A 25321-nucleotide genomic window follows, 5' to 3' on the forward strand; every position below is an offset into this window, starting at 1 on the left:
TTTGGTTATGGTTGAATGATTTTTACGAAAGTTACGGCCCTTGGACTTGAAAATTTCAGTGAATTTAAGTATTCCACATTTTTTTTTCGCGGGGGACATTGGAACGCTGTTCTTGTTTTAAATTTGGTATAGTGATCTGTATACATGTAAAAGTTGTACTCTTCCTACCCTATCTGGGTTTTCCAGCACATCTACTATCTGTTTACCCATGCAAGTTAGGATCTGAGTTGCTGAGTGACATGTGCTTTGTACAACATTGAAGTTTTACAAATTACACAAAAAGCTTATTTGCATAAAAAAAGTTCAGTTGTGAAAGAAAAATGTGCATGTACATGTATTTGTTTTATTCTTCTTCAATTCACATGCCATTTTCATGTTATGACTTGTATTGTGAGATTATTTCCCTTCATGCATATGGTTTTTTTTTTCTTGCTGTTTCAGCTGCTGAGTGCACCTACACCTTTTATTATTGGAGTGCCTGCCAGTTTTATACCTTACAAGAAAGAATTTAAAATCCCAGATGATGTTTGGCTGGTTGATTTGGATTCTAACAAGGTAATAGATTATTCATGTTTTCTGTATTGCATCTTGTACTTTGTCTGTAAGTCTCTAATTGGGTAAACTGATAGTATCTAATTTTGTACAAGTCATTTCTGGGGTCTGCCTGAATGGCTTTTAAGATCATCAGAATGCCAGTCATTTTTCAGGTGTGCCTGAATGGCTTGAATCAGATATTGCTATTACAACAATCCTTCATTTGTAAGAAAGATAATCTCCTTGAGTATTACATAAAAAACCCTCTTTATGGTTATCTTTTTTTCTGATTGTTTATGGTTATATTTTTTGCTGAGAGTTTCATTGATGTTGTTCTACTATCTTAGTCATTCATAGACTTAAATACAGAGTATGTGTGGGCATTTAATGATTATATTTCCAACAGTTTAGTATTAGAAAAGAGTAATCAAGGGAACCAAGGTTATAGCGGTAATCAGAAGAATGTAATAGACCACAAATCAACAGTTGTAGGCTTGACAAGGCATGTGGGACTAGAAATCTGCTTTGTCAATATGTGTTTGTACATCTAAAATGTCTAATATCTAATGTACAATTTTATTTAGATGCATGATTTATGGAAATAAAACTTTGAAAAGGACTACAATTCACAAATTGTTTAAAAATTCTTGTGCTATGCATAGATAGTTAAAGAAAATCCTGTTTGTCCAGCGGTTAATTTTCTGAAATGATTGCAGCACACAATTTTTATTTTTTATTAAAGCATACTGTAGCTTTTAAAAGAAATTTTAAACTTCATTTTTTTTTTTTAAATTATTATTATTGTATGTTTTCTACCTCAGGTTTTGTTTATACAAGTATTAAGGCTACAGATTATTCTCTACATTTATATTTTTAAAGTGTTCAGGGCTTTTCATCCAGATAAAAATCAGTCATGAAGTTCTGAAAGTCAAAATTGGACATTTGTACTAGAAATGTGATATGATTTACTGGTCTGAACATGATATTACTGGATTTCACCTTAGACAGGAAAGTCTGAATTCCAAATTTATACCAGACTTCCATTCAGAAGTAAACATTTCCAGTCCTAATAAGATTTTTCAGGTTTTGACCGAAGGACTGACAAACATGTAATTTAAGACTGGTTGATAAGAAGATTGTTGAGGTTTCTGTCAATTTTCTAATGTATAAATGCAGGAAGATTATTGCAAAATAACCCTACTAATCCATGAAGTGTGGTCAAACTAAGATTATAGAATCAGACTCCTCAGACAAATGTTAGAAAGTATTCTGAAAGTGTAAAAAAAGTAATGAGTTCTTAGACCATAGGCACTGTATATATGAATATTCCACTTATATAATGTAAAGCTATCATATATTCTTCATTATAGCTAATGTGTCATAAAGTACAATTTATATGAAGTTTACTCTAAAATTGACAACTATGATGAATAATCAATGACATTGTCACATAACACTAATTAAATATCTATGCTTTATGATTGCACAATACCGTAATCATAATTGCTTTATCTGTATAGAAAAATTGTCCTACATTGAAACTATTGTTATGTTCATAAGAGCTGTTGCGCCTAGCGAAGTGTGTACCATTACAGCCTAATGATGTGCGATTTATTCCGTGATATTGTCCTGGATTGATATACAGTAGTAATTGTTAACTGGTGTGTGGGTTGGAACCAGCTGATTCTGGTCATTTATCATTTTCTAGCAATTCTATTATCACACTATTGAAATGTCACTTCTGTAGTTTGATTTTTTTTCCACCCTACCTCTTAATCTGATTGCTTTTATTCTTACTTGATTTGTGCAAGTTCTAGAAGTGCAGTCTAAGTTTGAAATGGGAATTATATTTTTTCTGACTTTCTTTAGATAGTGACTCCATTTGCTTACTGACTTTCTTCAAAATTTGGTGAATATTTAGTACATGTATTAAAATATTCTTGAATGTGGTTGATTTTCATAGCAATCAGTCTAGGGATAATTTTTGTTTGAAAAGGACTTAGTTAAAAAAAATAATGATTTAGAATTTGTGCTGTCAATAGTGCATTCTTTTTTTAGTGATTTCCATTAAGGTTTGATAAGTGTTTATTAGCAATGAAAACTTGTATGGAATTGATTTTCACAGGAATCTGTCAAGAGGAACCAGTTTTTTTTTTATACATATATAGGGACTGAACTTTTCCTAAGTGCATAAAGGGCATGCAAAATTTATTCTTTATTATTTTTATTTAGTTAAATTTATTTAATGAAATAGACCTCTTGTACTAATATTCTATAAACAATTGAATTAAATCCATTTTCCAGTTGAAAATATCGATCGTTTAGTTGTTTCTCCAACTATTGAAGAATTTCTATTTGACATGCGTTGTTATCAAATTTTCTCAGTATAGGGCTCCATTTATTGCAATTTCCTGACACTAAGCATTTCAGAGCCTGAATATAAAAATCACTTGGGACAAGAAGTCAATATCTCAGCTTAATTGCAAGAAATTGCAGCTTAATAGTGTACTGTATGACATCATTGTTACAAACACATCATTTAGCTTGACGTCAAAGTAGACTGTAAATCAATACCAACCGAACGATAGAAATAGGCAATGATCCCAACAAGTTGTGCCATTCGAGACCAATACTGCTCTGTGTATATTCTGCTACCAGATTAATTGCAGAACCTGTGGCAAAATCGATATGTAGAATCAGGACTCTTTATTGTTATGAGAGAGATCAATTATTGATAGAAAAAGATTTCTCTGTCAGATTAAAGTATATGTCTAGGAACAGTCTGACAGCATTCGTAACATGCATGACATGTAAGTGCTTAGATGCCATAGGCTGTACTTGTAGTGCAACTTCTTTTTATAGTTGAATAAATTGTCAATTTGTGTCAAGAAATTTAGTTGATAATACACATATTGACCATTTTGATGATAGTATTCCAGACTCCCTGTCTTTGCTTATTACTGAGAGAAAAACTGTATTTTCACAAGACTCATTTACACATTTTACATTCTCTATATTTATTCCTCACCCCTCAAGGAATGAGTGGGTGGTATATTGGAATTAAAATGTCTGTCCATGTGTTAACTCTATCCAAATTTAATAGCAATTATCTCAGTTCCCAATGGTATGTGTGTTTATAGAGATGTGGCATGCATTGTAAGCAATTTTGGTTGCATTGTGGTACATGTATTAATTACTTGTGCGATTCAGTCTTATACCTAGATGGACAATGCATTCAACTTTTTGTTTTACATAAGAACCCATTTAATGATACATGTATTATACATGTAAAGGAACTGATTTACATGTATGTTTTTTTATGGAAAAAATAAAATGGTATGTAAATACAATGTTGAAAAATTTCAACATTCACTGAACTGCAATGACAAATATATGCATTAATATTCTGAATTTATTCAATACATGTATATTCAAAAACTTTCAGTTCTATTTTGATAGATTTTAAGACATGTAATATTTGATATACTTGTATAGAAGTTCTACTCATTGAAATATTGAATAAGAAAGTAAAGATTAGCTTTATGATTTGTATAGTGTTATTCTATAACTGGATATAAAGATGTATTAAATATGAATAATGGGAGCTTTTTCCACTCCAGTACCCACATGTTGTAGTTCATGTAATGCTTAATTGGATGTTCATAATATTCCATAATTTATAATAAATATATAGTTCAGTCTAAAAAGGGAAATGTCTAATATGTTGTAGCTTGTGAAATTAGTCCCTATTGAAGATTTAGCAATTTTTCTCTGAGATATTGGTAGAAATAATAAAAAAACACACACAAACACAAGTGCAATGCTGATACATACACTCATAAATATTTAGAGACTTATAGCTTAGTAGTTGCACAAGCCTCAGCTCCAAATTTAAGATTTTGTCCATGAGTTCTTATGAATATATGAGATGTCTTTTTTTAAAAAGTGTTAGAAATTTTGTCTTTTTCACAAGTGGAGCATCATCATGGGTCATCTTACACTGCAGATTGCCATTTCTGAAAGAGTAATCAAGGGAACCAAGGTTATAGCGGTAATCAAAAGAATGTAATCCAGGGACAAAGACCAGACATGTAAAACAGACATACACAACAAAGAACACAAAGTATCTAAAATCATACATACAAAGTAACAAAAGCAAATGAGCAACTCGGACTCCACTAAAACCTGGGAGCATGGACCAGGTGCACCGGTAGGGTAAGCGTCCTCTGCTTTTCTAGAAACACCCGCAGAGTTGCTCATGAAAAGACTCTTCAAGAATAGTGTTTCACTGTTTGGTTCCCCTAGCTTTGGCTCCTTTCATTAGCAATTAGAACAAAATTTAGTCAGTGTATACAACCTAAGAAATGGGAGCAGTCATTCTGTTTATAATGAGGTTAAGTGGCTGTAAGAAAATATTTACCTTTATCCTTCTGTGTGAGAAATATTTTCTGTTTTATAAAAGGAACTCTTCGAAGGTTTGACGGAAATCAGGATAAAATTATGTCCTTGGTACATGCAATATGATAGTAGGTATTAAATGCCAACAGGGGCTTTTGTATTTCAGCAATTTCCAATTGAGCAAGAAATCACCCTCTTGAACACGTGTCAAATCATACATAATCATATTACTGAAGTCTCTATGGCTGTTGACTTAAATTATAGCTCCATATGATTGATTTTATCTAATTACTTCCCCATTGCAACAAACAAAAAGTCAATAAAATTCCATTGCCATTGGGGGATTGTCACAACGTATGGATTCTTCAAGAGAAATTCTTATTAAAAAAAAAAATTGTTTCTGAGAAAAATACAAAATGGTGTGTGTCAGCTTTTATTACAATGAGTAACTTAGTTAAATTCAGACCGTTCATTATCTAATGAAAGGTCTTGCTAGTTACATGTAGCTAAAATAATAAAAAAGGAGATTTAATCTAAGTTTGAATTTCATTTGATATTCATTTTGAGATTTTCATTTCCAACAAAGTCCAAGAATTATTTTGAAGTTGTCTTCTTTGTTGAGCTTGTCTTTCAATTGTGTTTAGTTTCATTCCTTTTCACTTTATTATTGTTTATATCTTCTGTACAGATTTGACTATTGGTTTAATAGTTAAAGCACACTATAAAACCATGGTTTTCCCATTTCCATTGAAAATGCCCGTATCAAGTCAGGACCATTGTAGTTTCCAACTTTCCAGTATTTCTTTTGATAATACCAATTGTTATACAGACTTTCCTTTATGACTAATCATTTTGACTTTCCTAGAGTTTATCAGTCTGGTAAGTTTTTTATTGCCTTTCATTATTCAAGGGTAGACCAATACTGTTCCGTGAAGTTAATTATATTATTCGCTGTAAAATTTTATAACAACAAGAAAAGATTTGATAGAGTCAATGAATACTGGGTTAACATAATAGAAAATAGAATTCTCAGTGATATAAAAGAGTTTCAGTAAAGAATGTGGAAGGTAATTCTGGCAATCATTGCCATAAAAGAAAGAAACAAGTTGTGGGGGCGTTACTAATTGAAACTTTCAAAATGCCACGTGGTGTAACTGACAGAGCAAAGCTTTAGGTATTTGTTACTTGACATATTTGTTATCTTCTAAATAACCTTCATCCACACCAAGTTCTTTTGTAATCTAGAAATAGTAAATGTGTTTTTTTTATGTGTTTACCGGTATGTCATTTGTAGCTTTAGGACTTGTTACAATATAGTCCTGGGGATTTAATTGGTTGTTCTAGGGTCATCTGATGTGTTTACTATTTCTGTTATCGGCTGTCTTAAACACTGTGGCTTAACTGACAAAAAATCAGTTGGATATTATTATTCTTAGACATGTTTTCTATGTAACTGTCAACTTCTTAATGAAATTAGAACAAAAATTGTTTACAATATTTTAGATTTGAACCAATGACATTTAAAATAATGATTTTGTTAATGTTACTTTAACAAGATATTTTGTTTGTTACTACAGTAAATTATACTTTCACATTGTAAAAAGAGGTTTATGATTATTGTATACATTGATATGGCCTTGTCTGCTATTTTATCCAGCAGTTAGGATTTCTACTTTACAAGTACAATGTGTCAGAAAAAGCCATTGCTACGGGGACTTTCAACCAAAAAGAGTAGCTTGGTAGCCCACAGTTTAGATTTTGGTAGTTAATATATGTATGTACATGATATATAGTCCTATACTATCACAGTCAAAATTTCAGTAGCCCATTGGGTAGTTACACCAAATTTTACAGGGGGGTATTGATTAGTGGGTCCTTGCTTATTTCAAACCCTGTGGTATATTTGTATATTGAACTTAATATCGTCTCCCATTAATGTGTTTCACTTTGCACGAAAGCAAAAGCAGAAAATACAGGGTAGGTAACCAGTTACAGTTTAAGCGTGCTTCCAATTATGTCAGTGGTCAACAAATGGCATTGAATTCAATGATTTTCACATCTTTTTCTCTGTATTTGTCATATTTTCACTATAAAATTCAGTTAAGGTATATAAACAAATACATGCACGTTGTTTAAAAAAAATATCATATTTATTTGTATTCTGTGCATTTAAGCAATCAGAATCACTCCAATACCTTCAGGATCTGACTTTTTCTTAACTTTTACAAATGTATTTGATATATATGGACGGTACATGTTAATGTTAGCAATAACACTATTTATACCTTTGTGCAATTTATAATGTAGATAAAACGATTGGTGGGTAAAAAATTCCATTCTGACATTTTGTTTGTTGTACATATATGCAGCACAGTATGCACAACTTTTGAATACAGAAATCAATTTTTATTTATAGGCATGGATGATAAGTGTTTTAAAATTATTTCAATATTAACTACCCCCAGTAAGATGTTTAGGAGTACTCAGTGCATGAACATTTGTATGTTGCCATAGTTGAATCACTCACAGATGAAATTCAACATTTCAGATTCAAATGAAAATGATATATTTCAGGTTTATCTCCTTAGGTGCTGATTTTATCTATAAACTTTTATTTGTGTTATTACATAGCTTAAAGTAATGGATTAATACGGTTACATAAATGTAAATTCCTTTAAACATGGGTTCATTTTATGTTGTGTTCGTTCATATAAAACACATAGATTTAATTTTCATCAGATGAAAGAAGATTTGTGTTATTCCTTTGTTAAAAAATAGCCTTAAATTTCCACATTGATGTGATATTTTTACATGGTTTAAAAGCTAGGGTTTTGAAAAAGCATGTATTTGAGAAATTTCATGCTATGCTGGGAATATTTGATTGGAAAATTAAACTTTCCCAGGATAGTGTCATTCTGTCATTCCATCTTGCCACAACACATATTTTTCACAGTAAAATTCTCAGCTTCTGTAAATCACAGGCTGTTGATATTTTATACTTTGAAAACAAATTGTATCATATGGGTGTACTAAATCACAGATTATGTTTTTTTGTACTTGTATGACTTAAATTTAGTTTATACAACTGGTAATATACAAAACCTCTGCTACAAAAGTTGCTGATATTTTGTACTAAGCTTCCGACAGGGATGTTGTATCAAAGGGGTGCCATTTCTTACTCATAAGACATCTACTTCCTGTTTGGCGAAAGAGTAATCAAGGGAACCAAAGTTACAGCAGTAATCAAAAGAACCCAACCCAGGGACAAAGACCAGACATGGAAAACAGACACACACAACAAAAAACATGCAGTAACTAAAATCATACATACAAAGTAACAAAAGCAAATGAGCAACTCAGACTCAGCTAAAAACTGGGAGCATGGACCAGGTGCCCCAGTAGGGTAAGCTTTTCTAGAAACACCCGCCGAGTTGCTCATAAAAAAATCAAGTCCAGGGTAGACGAAAGAGAAAAGGAAAACTATGACACATTGAACAAATCTGTTTTCATGGCGCAGATGGATACACTGTAACAATGAACATGAATTTTCCTTATATCATGATGGAAGGGGACGGGGTACATGTATTACTGATGAGCCACCCCTCACAGATTTCTTGCTGACTTTCGTATAAAACGTTTTGTTCGAAATCATTGTGCCCCATACAAAGTACAGCAAGATAACTGTACTGTTTAATTGAATATAGAAAAAAGAATAGGTTCTAAAAGTTCAGTTCTTTCTGAATTTGCTATACCGCTTGTTCTTCAGATGACTGGCATACAGTAATCAAATTCATAATTTCACTCCCAAATAACAATCTAAAGAATTGATCAATTCTTTAAGATTTTGTTGGTTTGAAGATAGAATTTTCCAATGAATAAACATGATTGTGCAAAGAAAGAGTTTGTTGGTTGACATTTCTTTTTTTTATAGATTTTTTATACAATTATAAACTCTTTGTCACTGATCAATAAACAACACTGTAAAATCGGTCATTTATTTAGTTCTGTTATTGAAGTATTTTTCTTTTTGAGCTTTATGCAAAGTTCATCACGAAAATGAAATTTCTTGCTCTTTACACATGATGTAATGAAAGAAATGGAAGAAGCAAGAAGAAAACTAACAATAGAAAACTGGGAAACAAAACAAGTGACCTTAAGCTTTGAGTCATATTTCCTGTTACCAAGTTTACTCGTGAAAAAAAGGCAAATGTCTTTTTTATCAATACTTGATTTGATATTTCATGAGATGTGAGTCACAAAACACCATTCATAAAACGTTATTTTTTACGTAACAAAACAACAGCTTAAGAGTATAATCCAATTATCACAGTGGAAAGAAGGTTGACATGCATTAATGATCTCAGTGAAATAGTTTACGTCATTTGCACCTTTTTGTTCATGTGTCACAGTTATTGTATTATGCACGTGATTGTTGACATCTGATAACTAAGGTGTGCTCTATCATGACACAGCAGAGTATGTAAAATGACAATATAGGTGTATTGTGGGAACAATGCTTTATTTTGTTAAAATCAGATTTGACAAACATACAATTGTTAAATTTTTGATATTGTAAAGTGTTGAAGGTGATCACATGTTGTTCACCTCGTATTAGACAATTCTTTAAGTTGTTTTCGGTCCTATGTAGATGTCATAGTTTGGCATGATTTGTGAAGGTGCCAATCCTTTCTTGAACAAAAAAATCATTGTGTAGTTGATTGTAAGCCTTAAAATGGTTCCTAGGATTATACTGTAAAAATCCTTAAATGGTTCTGTATATAAATCATTAATGGAATAGGTATAGCTGTTCCCATTTCTTATTAAAACATCAGTTTAGCTATATCAGGTTTTGATGTTTTAAAGTTCAAGGATACAAAATTGTGGTACAGTTTATCAAACCAGCCAAGAAAGTGATAGTTGTCAGTACTTTTCTGGATGCTATAAGCCAGTGAATATTGGACCATACAATTTATTATGTCATATGACTATTTTATTACTTTCAACAAGTTCAAAGGTACTGATACTGCATTGAGTATCTCCCTGACCCATCCAGGCTTCTCCACATTGTCTTTCAAGTGGAGAAGTCATTCTCCCTGACCTGTAATGTCTCTCTGGAAGAGAAATAATTTCTTCCTGTTTTCCTGAAGTAGTCCTTGAATGTACATTGATTTTGTCTTAGATTATCATACAAACAATTACATATTTTACTTCTTAATGTTCTTGAATCTTGCTGGTGATGTTGTATTTAGTTTTTATAAATGTACATCTTTTGATTCTGTTTATTTATAAGTCTGTAACCATTCAGCATCATTCATTCTATAAAAGTAGTTCCTTAATTGTCCAAAATATTGGCTGACACTGGAGGGATTGTCATTCCAAATGTTAAGTGTGCAGTGATTTATCTTGAGCTGATCACTTTAGTCATTGACAAATCAAATTCGACCAAAAAGATACTAAATTGTCACTTTTCGTATGATTTTCATTAAATTTAGCTAAAGTGACTAATGGTTTCAAAATCAATGCCTAAACCAATGAGTGTGACTTTATATAGAGTGGGCATACTATATATATAAGCAATTTTGGTTGTTGTCTGATATCAACTTCCTGTTCCATTGTTAGGTTTTTTTGTAAAACCTATAGAACAGTTTTTTATTTGGCCTGTAGACATATCAGCTGGGGAATTCTTAGCAGAAATTATTTTCTTGATTCAATTTGATATGCATTCATAGAAGTTGGTAACAAAGTGCTTCTGTTCGTGATTTTTTTCACAATGTCCTATATAAATATTTTTAAGTGGAATATGCGGTAAATTTCTTAACACTTACAGGAAGTGCTGCAAGTCATTCAATATTTTAATAATGCCACTGTAAATTAGATAAAAAACTTTTACACTCCCTCTTCAAATGCCACATACGGTTGTGTTTGTATTGGGAACACAATAGAAATAGAATTAAGTCTTGTGGGAGTGACAGTTTGGCATCATGGAGAAAATATCTTATCTTACGATGCTTTATTCCTATGTGTCGAACCAAACACACATTGACCATTATTGAGGTGTGACTAAACATATAATGTAAAAATTCCACCAGGATAAATTCCTTCATTACAAATGTTTGTGTCTTGTCCATCTGCTGTTAACAGTCAATCGTTGATAGTACTGTTTACAAAAGTGTGTAACACTATTGGTGACAGCTTGTGTGCTTATTATAATGACTTTGTTGATTTATTTTTAACCCTCATCAAACATTCATGCAAAATTGTTAAACCTGCTAAATTTCTCACTTATGTTTGATTTCTTGGGATTTTTTTTAAGCAAGATAAAAGATGTTTTTAAAAAAAAATCCAACATATGGTACTCAGATGAAACTTTTTAGTATGATGAATTTGATTAAAAGAGACAACAAATTTCTTTCTGAACTGTTTTTTTTTTTTTTTTTTTTTTTTTTTTTTTTGTGATGACCCATGGCAGATTGATTCATGTGAACCAATGACATCATCTGTCATTTCTATTTCAAAGACATTGACAGTCTTATTACATGAACCAGTATATCATAGGGATATTTTATGAAAATATTTTTATATTTACCTCATCCCAGCAGAGGTTTGGTTTGGTAAACTTACATCACTGTAACTGTTTGTTTAAAATTATGGCTGTGTTCTCCCTGACTTTAGGTAGATGGCTTATAAACAGGGATGATTTTGTCTGCTTTTAGCAGAATTCCTCTATTCCAAAGCCAGATTTTGCTGTTACGATTCCTTTTTTTTTCTGTGTATTTACTTCTGATTTTGACAATTTCCGCTTTTTGATTCTTTTTTTTTCTGTATTTATTCTTCTGATTTTGCCAATTTTCGCTTTCCGATTCTTTTTTTTTTCTGTATATTTACTTCTGATTTTACCAATTACCGCTTTCTTTGTTGACCTCGTAAAAATCAACTCTGTATTAAATTAAGCATTTTGTGAAAGAAATAGGTACATCTGCATTAACACTCATCCTTATTGTTTTCTTTCGTCCCTTTGTGAGAGAACTGCATTGTCTTGCTACTTTTCCCTCTGCATTCCATTAATAAAAATTTCTTTGAGTTTTTAACACTTGATATAGGGACTCATGTAAGAACCTATTAGTGGACGGAATTTTATTTCATTTAGGTTAAATAGTACATCTTCTTCTCATTGATAATAGTCCTTAAGCATACATAGAAAATTTAAATTATTAACTTAAAAAATTGTTTTTGTTACAGATGACAATTGGTAGAAATGAAGAGTTGCCTCCCTTTCCAGAACCAGAAGGATCTCAACTGAAAAATCATCTCAAACAGGTATTGGTGACAGTCTTTATATTATACATGTACATGTGTGAAAATTGTACATCAAGTCCCTCCATCTGTCAGTGAGTCCATCATCAGTTTTCTGGACTTTTTTTTTTAAACGCTTGCAGATATTTATATGATTTTCAGTATTTAAGTTCACCATGATAAGTTACAGGTCAAGTTTACGTTTTGTTCCATTCTGATGATTTTTACTGAAATTACAGGCCTTGAACTTAGTAAAATTCACAGAAATAACAGTTTTCCGGACTTTTTTTCTAAATGCTTGCAGATATTGACATGATTTTTGGTTTATAGGTTTACCATGATACGTTACAGATCAAGTGTAACTATCGTTTCACTCCAATGATTTTTGCTGAAATTACGGGCCTTGAACTGAGCAAAATTCACAAAAATAACAGTTTTCCAGACTTTTTTTCTAAACACTTGCAGATATTGACATGATTTTTGGTATGTAAGTTCAACATGATAAGTTATAGGTCAAGTGTACGTTTTGTTCCGCAACAATGATATTTACTTTGGATTAACTAAAACTCAAAGAAATCACATTCTGGAGTTTGAAAAGTTCTACCATTCTGAGTAACAGAATTTAGTTAAAAGATAAACGTCTAAAGCCTTAAAAACACTCTTATTTCTTTTTTTATCTTCTACATGTTTTTCTCTTACAAACAAATCAACTTGAATATCCAACATGGGGACATGTGGGGTAAATTCTCTTCAGAACATATATGTAATTGACATACTTGCTAAGTGTAAATTGATTTTTCTCATAAAAAATATGACAGGAAACAAAGAAAAAACATTTTTTTTCAAAAACTTTTATTATATCTCATTCTCTCCTACTCATTTACAACCCAGAAATGCTGTTTTTATTTTTTTATATACACATTTGATAGGTTTAGTTTAAACATATTTTATTTTTCATAAACAAGGATGGATGAGGTACAAGTTCATATTATAATTATATTTGATAGGTAAGATAATATTTTCTTTCAATTTTAACAGTTAGAGTTTGGAGTAAGTATAGGCATTCAGAGACATCAAAATGTATTAACAAGATTTTTTTTTAAATTTCTGGAGTATATCTTTCTGCTCTATATTGTGCTTGGGTTTTCATTGGGAACTTTTGAGTAGAGGATATGCACGATATTAGTTTGAAATTACATGTAGTTTCCAGAGAAATTAGAACCTAATTATTAATATTATCATATAGCTTGCCTATTAAGTATAACAGCTTTTAATAACAAGATTTGAATCTAACCGTTTGCAATAGTAGTTTATATGCAGGAAAATATTCTACATTCTTATAAATACCATAATTTACATACATACATGTACATACTACTAAAGTCTACTAATTCCATTCTTATAATGATCATTTTATAAGTCTACATGCACATATACATGTACTACTAAAAGCTAATAACACTCAGTATACAGAGTTTTCCATTTAAAACAGTAGATTATAGGTGTATAAATATATACATACATTGTAGATTGGGCTAGAAGTCCTATGCTTAGAAAATGCTAAAATAGGTTTGTCGAGTTCAGAAAGCTATTTTCAAGGCTTATTCATGTGCAGCTGTTTTATATTACATTATAACTGCATTATAGTACAGTTTAACTTTTTTCTCAATTGAAGATGGGAATGTAGGCTAATCTTTAAATTATATTTTACACAATGCATGTTCCAATTAGAGTAATGGCTTGTATTAAATATTTCTGTGCTTTTGGAAGGTTATATTTTTTTTACTTTCCAGAACAGGAATTGAGTTAATACATTCATGTATGATATTGTCTATTGGTAATTTTTTTTTAGGCATTGGCCAGTATGAGTATGACCCCACAACCAATCAAAAACCTTGATTCAGTTGCTCAGAATCCAGAGACATGGAAACGAAGAGAGAGTTTCTCATCACAAACAGGATTCAACCCTCTCATATATGGCAATGATGTTGACTCTGTTGATGTGGCCACTAGAGTGGCTATGGTAAGCTTGACAGTCTCTTACTGGTAAAATAGATGCTGAAACAACAAACACTTGGATTAGAAAATAAATATTCCTCTGTAATAAAAATACCAACAAATGCTAAAATTTTATCTTGGGATTGAGTAACTAAAACATATACATATGATTTAATATGACCATTTTTACATTACAAAGGATACCGATCTTTTATTATACCTTGCCCTTGGATACAAAATTTTTCTGTCACCTGATCAATACACAATTTTAAACCACACCCCTTTTTTCTGGACTACATTGTACGTTTACAGTATTATGTTAATATATGTTATCTTGTATAAATAATTTAGATAAACTGATCAGGGGTTCAAATTAGCTTTCGATAGTGATAGGTCCAAGACTTTTTTGAATTTTAAATCAAAGTTCCCTGAAATGAAAGCTTTAGAGATGGATGATCCAGTGTTTGGGAAAAGTGGAATTCAAATGTCCTTGTTTAGAAATTGTGGGCCTCTGACCGCTGCTAATTTGAACTTCTGACTGATTTTAAGTTTCACTACATGATGACATCTGTTAATGAGTATTAAGGAGGTAAACCTAGGGTAAGGGACTCTTACAAATCATTAAAATGTTAGTATTCAGCATTTTATATCAGTGTCATGTAAGCATCAAAGTAACTTGATTCATTCTGTTTCAAATGAAAGCTTGATAGTATTTGGTGAAATTGAATATGATACAAGCATATCACTTATTTCTAGAGTTATTTCCCTTACCCTAGGTCTACCTCCTTTACACACTTTTTTTATTAGTTTGAATATATTTTCAGGTACGATTTTTTAACTCACCAAACACACTTGGGAATTTTTCTGAGCACACAAGAACTCTAAGGCTTTATCCAAGGCCAGTAGTAGCTTTCCAGATGTACAGCTTTCTTAAATCCAGACCACAAAGAAGTCATTTTATAGCAAGGATGGCCAGGACTCAGGTAGTGTCATACACCAGAAATTTCTTTACACACTTCGAAAACAAGTCACTGTAAAAGTCTGGCAAAGCACATTCCCTTTAAAGAAAGAATTACTGATTCTTTTCACATGTAAAACAAACTTGATTACACTATCACTCTTTTCTCATATCAAGTTCACCTTTATTTATTTTTTTTAACTTTATATTTCCTTTCAATGTTTTACCAATTTTTGATTTGTTGGCTATATAAAATCTGGTCTGTTATAACAGCTATCTGTAGTACTAATAGTTTTTGGTTGGTAGGATTTAATCAACAAAACAAATCTTTTGAAATGTTTCTAAAACTTAATTCTTTTTTGATATACATTTTTGTGAGATTGTCATTCAAGGCAGGTGCTAAATTTACATTTGGTCAATATATTTTGAACTTGATTAGAAACTCTGGTTTTTAATCTAACATTAACTCTACTACTTACAGGGGAAGGGGGAGAAACTTCCACAAAATCAATGAAAAATTTAGGAAATCTCACACATAGAAACATGATTGAGAAACGAAAATTTGTGGGAGAATATTTTTTTTTTTTTACATAAAAAATTTGCTTTTATGTATAAATTTCCCACATGAACTGTTCCAAAGGTTAACTTTCCTTGTTTATAAAGGATACATTTCAATCAGAATGTGTCACATTTAAAACAAAGAAAGAAGGTTATTTCCCCTCATGATTGATCTTCAGTTTGAAACAAAATACACACAAAAAAAAAAAAAAAAAAAAAAAAAAAAAATTAAAATCAAGTGTCTTACAAGGTTTTCTTTCAAATAGCAACATCTGTTCTAATTTGAACTTTTTTTCATTTGATGGTTAGAAGTCATGCTATATATGTTCAAATTTAAGAAAGTTAAAAGTATGGTAAAAAAAAACTCATTTCAGTCAAAAATGAAGTAATAGATAATGCCATAAAGTTTCTTCCATGAAATAATGAAAAACAGTAAAATATATTTCAAAAATAATATAAAAGCTTAAAACTGAATATTACTTGTTTGTCTTTTTCTGTTCAGTTATTGTCAGCCATCTGTGATAGAAAATATCCCTCACCAGTTGTGTTAATTTTTATTTTGTCAATAAAGTATCAATAAGTAATCATATACATTTATGAAAGGTCACATATGATAGCTGTTTTGCTTTTATCTTGGTGAACTCTGAAAAAGAGTCAAAAGATTTTGTTTTTGTTTAATTATAATCATTTATTGATCATGAATGATATTACTACAGGCTTAATCAATTGAGGTTTTTCAGGGAAGTTTCATAAGCATTGCTTTGATTATGAACAGTAAAACCAGTTTAAAACCAATTTTGATATCAATCCGCCAATCACAGAATTAAACATTTTTTGTAGAAAATATCGATAAATTATAAAGAAAATCTGTACAATAAATAAGATAATCAACTGATTATCGTGAATAACCAAAATATGATCACTTGTGCCAATATTGCTTTAGGATTTATCTCGTGCGCAGAACATGTTCCGCTCGCTTGTTAAATCTAGACGTTCTTCGGCACTCGTGATAATATTTTGGTTATTCGCTCTTTCCAATTAATTTTCCTATTAGTAATCATATTTTCAAAAATCATATGAAATCCACTCTCTTTTCATATATAAAATCCTATTGTAGTGTATGTATATGATTTTTGTATATTTTATTGCTTTTCATGAATTCATTTGTTATTCAAAAACACATTTTTTTGTGGTGGTCCTAAACAGATGAAAAACTTATTATAAATTAATTTTAACATACGAAAAACATATGTTGCAATTTTTCCTGTCTAAGAGGTATGCCATTGGGGTTTAATATATTTAAGATTAGAAAGATTCTTGCTAGAAGGTTTCTTTTCCGACTCAAATAGACGAAAATACTCAGAAATTTTTACAAATTTGCCAACAGATACATAGAAGCGCTGCTTGAGATTAAAAATATTAAAAGTACTTTGAAAAAGAACTGTTAAATGTCAGTCTCTGTAATAATCAGGCAGTTGGTGAAACATGGTACATGTATGAAAAAAACCACCACTTTGGAAGTTTAATTTGACTGTTTGCACCATCAGAATCAAGAAAAAAAGACAAGATTTTTTATCACTTTTGTATTCATTTATATACTCTGAAAATGAACAAACTCTGTCAAAATCCTCATTTTTCGAAGGAAAAATTCTGAGCAAATCCAGTGATGCAGAGATCAAATGATGGTCATTTCAGATTTAGAAAACACTGTTCATTGAAACTGTATTGTTAGATCTGTGTGTTTTTGACATGAATGTTTCTGATTTTTCCCCATTTGCCTGATTCTGACGAAAACTTGCACTTAAATTGCACTTAGGATAACCACTGATACCTAGTTATCTAGGACATTCCAGACAATCCTTTTGATAAACTTTAAAGATCTGTTTGTGTAACAACAAATTTTAATGTATGAATTTGGAAATACTGTATACTGAAAACTGTAAATTTCAAAATTATTGGGTCAAATGTAATAGTTTTGAAATCATGAAGATTAACATTTGCCTGAAAAAGGTAGACCTAGGGTAAGGGACACAACTCTTACAATTCATTGGAACTTTTGTATTCAGCATTTTACATCAATCTTATGTAAGCATCTAATTAACTTGGACTGATTTCATTCTGTTTCAAATGAATGCTTGAGAGGCTTTGGTGAAATTGAATATGATAAAAACATATCACTGATTTCATGAGTAATGTCCCTTACCCTAGGTCTATTTCCTTAACCATGCATGTTACTTATGCTGTAGTATCTTGTATTCAGCTATTTATGGAATGAAAATCCTTTGTTCATATGACAATTTACATAATAGAACTTTTAACATTACTTATGCAGGATTTTTTTTTAAAGATTAAAAAATGAATTGTCAAATGGATTTTAGAAAATTGCAATAATATCTGAAATACATGTAGTTATATACCTGATGTATACAGTATATTATATCTAAAATATGATATTTACGATCTATTACAGTATATAATCTTTATTATGTACCCATTCATCACCAAGGCCACTTTAATTAGTCTGAGGGATTTATAGATTTCTTTAAAGGCTAGACCAGTTGTGATGTTAACAGTTTACTTAATGCATTTCTGATGACTTGATCAATTTATTGATAAAGTACTGGGTTTGTGATCTACCTAATTAGAAACACAATTGCACCCATGGCAGACACATCTATTGATCTATGGCTGTTTTATAGCCCTTATTCATATTATAAAGAATCCAGTAATGGCATATGTAATTCCTTAGTGGAAAATTAAACTCAAAGATATATGAAGAAATAATGTTATACTTTCTTATAGAAAATTCATATGGGTTATGACTATATGGACAAAATAATGTACTGCTTTGGTATAGAACTGATTTACGGACAAGGCTTTAACCACAAATTAAAACTGGTATAAGCCAAATTTGTATATCAGGTTGCTTTTTTTTTAAAGTCAGTGCACTGTTATTGTTTTTATAGTGCAAAAATGTATAAAAGAAAATAATGCTTAAAGCAAAAAACAAAAAACAAAAACAAAACACACATCCTGCCAACTTCAAAAACAATGTAATGTTTGTGACATCACAATAAAAAGTTATATTTAATAACTGACTGTATATTGCTTGTAAATATAGATTTTCAATGCATTTTGTCTGTTTACATAGAATTCTTGCAGGATTATTAAATATAAGTTCAAGGACAGTTTTTGTTTTGCCTGCAGGTTTCATAAACTAAGTTATGATTGAGTTCTGCTATGGTATACAATGGTAACATTGTTAATCTGTCTCTTTAAATATCACTTAAATTATTGTGAAATAAACTCTGTTGAAAAATCAATTCTAAATTATATCCTGTTAAATGTTGATATTCCATTTGTAACCTGTAGTGTAGATATATATACTTCTTGCTGTTGATTTAGAGCTAAAGCGCAGTAGCTTAGTTTGTTAGTTCATGTATTAATCTTAACAACTTCTGTCTCTTTAAAATTAATATAGAGGTATATAAAGGCAGTATTTAAACAAAATTGCTGAAATCATAATTATTTATCAGGAATGATGATAAATAATAGACTTTCTGCCAAAATCTGAGATAATTAGGGAAATGAATATGGCCACTACTTTCCTGAGTAAAAAGATGGGTTATGGCCATTGGCATCCTCACAATGTCATGGCTCTTTTGTGCACTTGTGTCTGTAAAAGACATTTGCACTTATCTGTCATATTGTGAAAAATTGTATCAGGTATAGATGCATCCAACTTCAGAAGTTTTCAAAAATCTGGTATAATCAAGAGAGTTTTGAATAATATTGGCTATGTATACATAGGGATATACGGTAAGTAAATCTTGTTGAAATATGGCCATTGACTTTCTCTATGGAAAAACTTATCAATTTCATGTTTATTTTAGGCTGTTGAATATTTTGCGGAGTGGTCTCTGTGTCCAAGAAATGTGGTATTTCTACGTGTCCAGACCTCAGTGTTTGATCCACTATTGATTGGAGACAAACCAAAATGGTATGCCCATCAACTACAAGCAATAGAGTTCAAAGTGTATGATGATGCATCAACGCTCGGTGTTGCTCTAACAACGACGACAGAGACTCTCAGTGATGAATACCCTACTGGTATGGTTTAATTCAAACAAATTAAAATAAGATCTTAATTGCTCTCCCTTTTTTCGATGTCTTCATGTGATATAGAAAAAAGGGGAAGCACTCAAGGTCTACTTTTAATTAGATTGGGTTTTATTGAAAATACAATTTTTACAGCGAATAACATAGTTAACTTCAGGAAATAGAGTTCCTCTTCCCTTGATTGAATTGCCATTACCTGATGAAATGTTTTTAACTTGACCATAAACAATGGCATTTAAATTTTATCATTTTATAGCTATTTTAATGTAAGTTTGATAGAAAGAAAGATTAAATCTCTTTGTCAATCGTCTAATTAAATACCAAAGGAGGTTCATCAGGTGATTTTTATTTTATTTAGGAAGGACCAACTCTGCTCCATGAAGTTAGTTATGTTACATACTGTATAATTTAAATTTAATATTGTTTTAACTGAAGGAAAAATAGTCTTAAACATGTGCTGAATATTTTCTGTCTGACTACAAAATGTAACAAATTTTTATGGTGAAGTTTTATTGAAAATTACATGTTTTATACTCCCGCTTGGTTTACCTGTGTCCCTCAATCTGTCATTCCTTGACAACATTTTTCATTAAAAGGTTCTCAGTTTCTGGATATCACTGGCTGATGACATTTTATACAAAGCTTCATACGGGTATACTGAATAGTGGAATGATCACGTCTGATTTAAATAAAAGAAAGGGTTCCCATGAACATCCAAATACCCTGAAATTTTGAGAGTATTGATACTTGGAAATTGGTAGTTTTAATTATGCATTTGTTTCTTTTCCAGATGAGAGTGGTAGTGATAGTGATGGTGCGGACAGTACCAGCTCATCATATTCTTCACTCAGCGATTTTGTTACCGATATGGTGAATAGTGAAATAGATGGGGATACACCTAGTATGTGTCCTGTTATATCAGATATGAATACATTTTAATGAACTTAACCTTACTGTCTTTTTTAATTCCTTTCTCAGTGGTGTATAGTGAGTAGAGATACCTCAAAGACATATAAGCACGTGGTATTGTTAACATGAACACAAGTTAATTGGAGGGCTAAAGTCTCACAAAATTGATTTTTTGGTTCTCATGCCCTTCCTTATCCTTTCTAAGGGTGCTTAATAACTAAATTTATTGCCGTTTTAGATTTCCAAATAAAAATGACCTAAATAGAATAGAGATAATGCCGTTCATTCATTTCACAATATCTAGTTCTATTTTTTAGATGATTAGTGATTATCTTTAATAGCTAGACTATTTAGAAACAGTTTTTGCATGCTCTTTATAACTATTCCTGGACTGATTTTATGGATTTTTTAAGTTCAGTGAATACAGTTGTTTCCCCTTTGCCGTACTTTAATGTGATTAATTTTTTTCTACTATAGTGGTATTACCACCTGAGAAACAAACCCTGTCTGTAGATGAGAAAAAGTACTACTCACCCCCTGACAAACTACAGTTACCAGAAACACCTGTACAGACCAGTGACTCAGCCACTTCGCTGCCTGAGAGTGATGTCAGCAGTTCTGAGTCAGAATCACGTTCTGGAAGTCCTACGTTTGGTGGCCAGGAAATTCAAGATCAAAGCTCAGAGAAAAGTACACCAAATAAAACTGATCGAGTAAGTTATTTCCTGTTTTATAAGACAAGAAGTTCTACTATAAACATGATAAAAGAGAAGTAGAACTATGAAGTACTTCCCTGTCTAAGAATTGGGCAAAATGTGTGGCACATGAAGGAAAAAAAACACACAGATTTTATTGAATTAACCAAGTATTTATACTTGATAACCTCCTGAAATAACTGTCAAAGTGTTTGTAAATTTTGCCTTTTAAGATATTGACAGGTCAAATTTAGTTGAAATGCACTATGGAAAAATGGCGGGAAAATGTTCCAGCATTTTTTCCATATATAATCAGTCAAAAAATAACATCGTCACAGGTGCTTGAGGATAAATTTAAATAGCTTTTCAGTTGTTATTTAGATGTATTGAATATATTTGAGGCAAAATAGACCAAATCGAGAATTATAAAGTGCCACCCATTGCGTGATTCTTACACAGAATGGTACTTAATACATGTAGTTTACTACTTTAACAAAAATGATCTTAGGTTGATTTCAAAATATCTGCGGAATACTGACATAGTAAGAAAATGATGTTAAAAAAATCATATTCCAAAGAAACTAACAACAATTATATAGTGTTTCTTATCAACTGTTTTTGGCACTTTTTGATTGGTTTTATAAAAATCCTGCTCTTTTCTGTTAATTTTCCTTAAATAGATGTTAATGCTTGCAATAATGTGCCATCAGATTTGCCAATAATGTGCTCTAGTGACTTTTTACACCTGGATTACCCTGTACATATCAAAAGCTGCTGGGAACGCTATCATTTGAAAATTTATAACAAATTTATTTCCAAAAGATGCATTGTAATAAATGTGATATATTAAGCAGTTCACTGTTTTGCACTTTTCTTACACCTTACACATTTCTATCATCAAGTTCATGTTCATCATCTGAATATAGCTGAAATAGCTCCGACGTTAAACCCCAACAAACAAACAAAACAATACACCTTACACCTGTGCATCATCATATTGTATTTTTTGGATATTGGTAAAGCCACTGTTTATTACATATATTATTATTTTCGTATCATTATATTGATTTGCATAGAATATGAAAGTTTTGATAATGTTATAATGATTTTTCTTCGATTTTGTTTGTGATATGAATTACATGTCTGATAATATTTTATTTTGAAGAAAGCAGAGTTCACCTTTGACTCAGGAAATGTGTCGGCCACAAGTAGGTCTTTGAACAGGTAAGTCTTTTATTGCAACAACATATTTTTTTGTTGTTAGGTAATATTATGATGCCATTGAAAAATCCTTATGTGTCAGTAACTGTAAGAATCAGGCAGTTGGTGAAACATGGTATGTAAAACCCATTATTTTGATAATGTAATTTGACTATTTGCATCGTCAGGACCAAGGAAAACAGACATATCATGCTGGACCATTGAGTTACAATTTTGTTGAAATGCATTGAAAATGACCATTTCAAGGGCAGATCACTCTGTCAAAAACCTCATTTTTCTAAGATTTTATTGAAAAAATTTCTGCGCAAAGCCAGTGATGCAGAGATCAAATAATGGTCTTTTCAGAGAGGAATAGTACCCTTGAGTGATATTACATTGTCGAATAGGTGGGGTTTTGACGTGCATGTTTCTGATTTTTGCAATTTTGCCTGATTCTTACAAACACTTACACTTAACTCCTAAGCAATTTCTAAATAGAGAAATGTCAAGTTAGTTTCAATGAAACAAAATCTCTCCCATTTTTGGTCTTTCAGCTAATCAAAAGTCTGTCGGATGAAAATTCAGTATTGGTATATCATCTCAAAAAATTGTCTGTTGGTTGAATAGCCTTTTATAACTAAACTTGCTCTTTAAACTAGTTTCTGAAGTAAATTTGCTGTATTTATTAATACATATGAATATTGAATTATCATTTTCCTTTTTTTTCAGTTCCAATTTCACACATTCCGACAGTGTAGGGTCTAACAATAGTACCCCAGAAATGCCTAAAAGACCCCCTCCCTTAGCTCCTCTGACGAGGAGTATCAACTCAGCGTTTGAGGCTTATGAAAAACCTCTATCACCAACAGTTAGACAAAACAGAAACTCGCCAAATGTGATGAGTCCACAATCACCAAGATTACGAAGTAACAGCCAATCAGATCCAAGGACAAGAAAAAATAGTGGTGGATCAAGGGTATTGATTATTTGAAAATAAAAATATTTTGTCATATAGCAAAAATTTCTTTATTCAGTCAAATCATATTTCTTATTTTTAATTAGAAGGTTTTTTTTTGGTGGCAAGTATGAGGGTTGTAAGTGCAAAAACACTTAAAAGCACTTTATCTTCATTCTGTAATCAATACAGAATATTTGGCTTCATCTTCTAATTGTAGTTTCATGGTAAAGGGATTTTCTTTAAAATTTGCTATAACTACATTTTTCAATAGGTCATGCTTTAAACTGTTGTGGAATTATTGTTGCTTGCTTTATGAGATAAGGATAGCATCTTTATAGAAATTTCATAGTTCTTGATATATACAATTTTAGGTACTGTATGGTCATATGTGAGTATAATTTCATTATGTGTATCATTTTCTCTACATACCATGCTGTAACCCTCTGGTAAAGTAATATATCTGTAAATTTCAGTCTTTCCCTGGTGACAGAGAGTTACCACCTGAGCGAGGCTCCACACCCTCGTCATTGATATCAACAATCAGTAATGAGTTGACTGACATGGCCCAATCAGCCAGTAGTACCATGTCAGAACTATTTGGTAAGCATATTCTCTCGGTGTAATGATGACTTTGTTTATCAATTTTACCCCAGATTCCATAAGAATATGTTATTGATTTCATTAGAACATGTCATTGATTTCATTTTGAATATTTCATTGATTCCATTAAATGTTATGACATTATGTTCGAACCATGCCACTTCAACATGTGAAATGGGATTCCAGTTTTGTTTATTTTTAGATCAGGTTATCCTTGTGACAATTATATATTTTAAATTTGCATGTTTCACATTGTTAGAACCAAATTTAGTAAGAATAAAATAATTTATTTAATATTTAGTTTTCATATTGCTTAAGTAGCTGTCTTTGTAAGAATCATGTAAAATCTGAAAAATGAGATACACCCAAAAAAATGGTTACATAATTTTATTTTTGTATTTAAGCTGTTTCATGGGTCTATACTATGAAATGTGTAATTATTCATTCAAATCTGCCTGCTCTTAGGGGGTAATCAACATTGAAAATCCAATAGATTCTATTGTGATTGAGTGTCATTTACAGATTTACCTCCCTTAATTTTGAAATCCACAATGCATTCTATATTATTTTTATCTCCTAAGAGCACAGGTTATATGGAAAACTGAATGTTAATTTCTGTTTACTATGGCAATTCAAAGAAAATATCAAAATAAAAATATGTAAGCTTTTTACCCATGAATTACATTTTGCATGATTCTTAGCTAGAGTGCTACTTAATAACATACAGTTGCTTCTTTAAAAATGTGTTTTTTTTTTATATTCTTATTTAAAAAAAATCATTAGTAGTCAAAGAATCAGTTAAGTTAAGGATCGAAAGAAACTACCCATTAGAGAAATCAAGCAGATCTTATGATATGGGTGGCAAAATTTTTTCATACTACCAATTTTTTTTTTTTTTTTTTTGTTTTTTTTGTTGTTGTTGTTCCACTGATTTTCTGTCAATAAAAAAGTGGACGAGCAAGGTTTCCTAATAAATCAACTAAATTATAAAGAAGATATAAAACTTATCCCCCCTTATTATGAATTGCCTATAGTTTTCTGTGTAATGTATTTCATTATTAACATTTTTTATCAGTAAATCACAAACCAAGCATTGAATTT

General features: G+C 31.0%; 1 protein-coding gene across 16 annotated transcripts in view; it reads left to right on the plus strand.

Annotated features, from left to right (window-relative positions):
* LOC148610302 (MAP kinase-activating death domain protein-like) overlaps window positions 1-25321 on the plus strand; it is a 79355-nt gene that overhangs the window by 14524 nt on the left and 39510 nt on the right. For 12 of the 16 annotated variants that reach the window (XM_088542656.1, XM_088542659.1, XM_088542662.1 and 9 more), the window contains exons 6-16: window positions 442-555; window positions 12172-12249; window positions 13264-13275; window positions 14078-14248; window positions 15048-15206; window positions 19633-19849; window positions 20649-20759; window positions 21245-21480; window positions 22628-22686; window positions 23392-23638; window positions 24094-24220. In XM_088542656.1, the coding sequence (XP_088398782.1) occupies window positions 442-555; window positions 12172-12249; window positions 13264-13275; window positions 14078-14248; window positions 15048-15206; window positions 19633-19849; window positions 20649-20759; window positions 21245-21480; window positions 22628-22686; window positions 23392-23638; window positions 24094-24220 (1531 nt within the window). The remainder of the gene's footprint in view (window positions 1-441; window positions 556-12171; window positions 12250-13263; window positions 13276-14077; window positions 14249-15047; window positions 15207-19632; window positions 19850-20648; window positions 20760-21244; window positions 21481-22627; window positions 22687-23391; window positions 23639-24093; window positions 24221-25321) is intronic. The other 4 variants (XM_088542668.1, XM_088542654.1, XM_088542667.1 and 1 more) reach the window with 1 other exon arrangement.

This window comes from Perna viridis, chromosome 8 (assembly GCF_037379345.1).
Source record: "Perna viridis isolate PV_CMFRI_1.1 ecotype Kerala chromosome 8, ASM3737934v1, whole genome shotgun sequence".
NCBI classification, from domain to species: domain Eukaryota; kingdom Metazoa; phylum Mollusca; class Bivalvia; order Mytilida; family Mytilidae; genus Perna; species Perna viridis.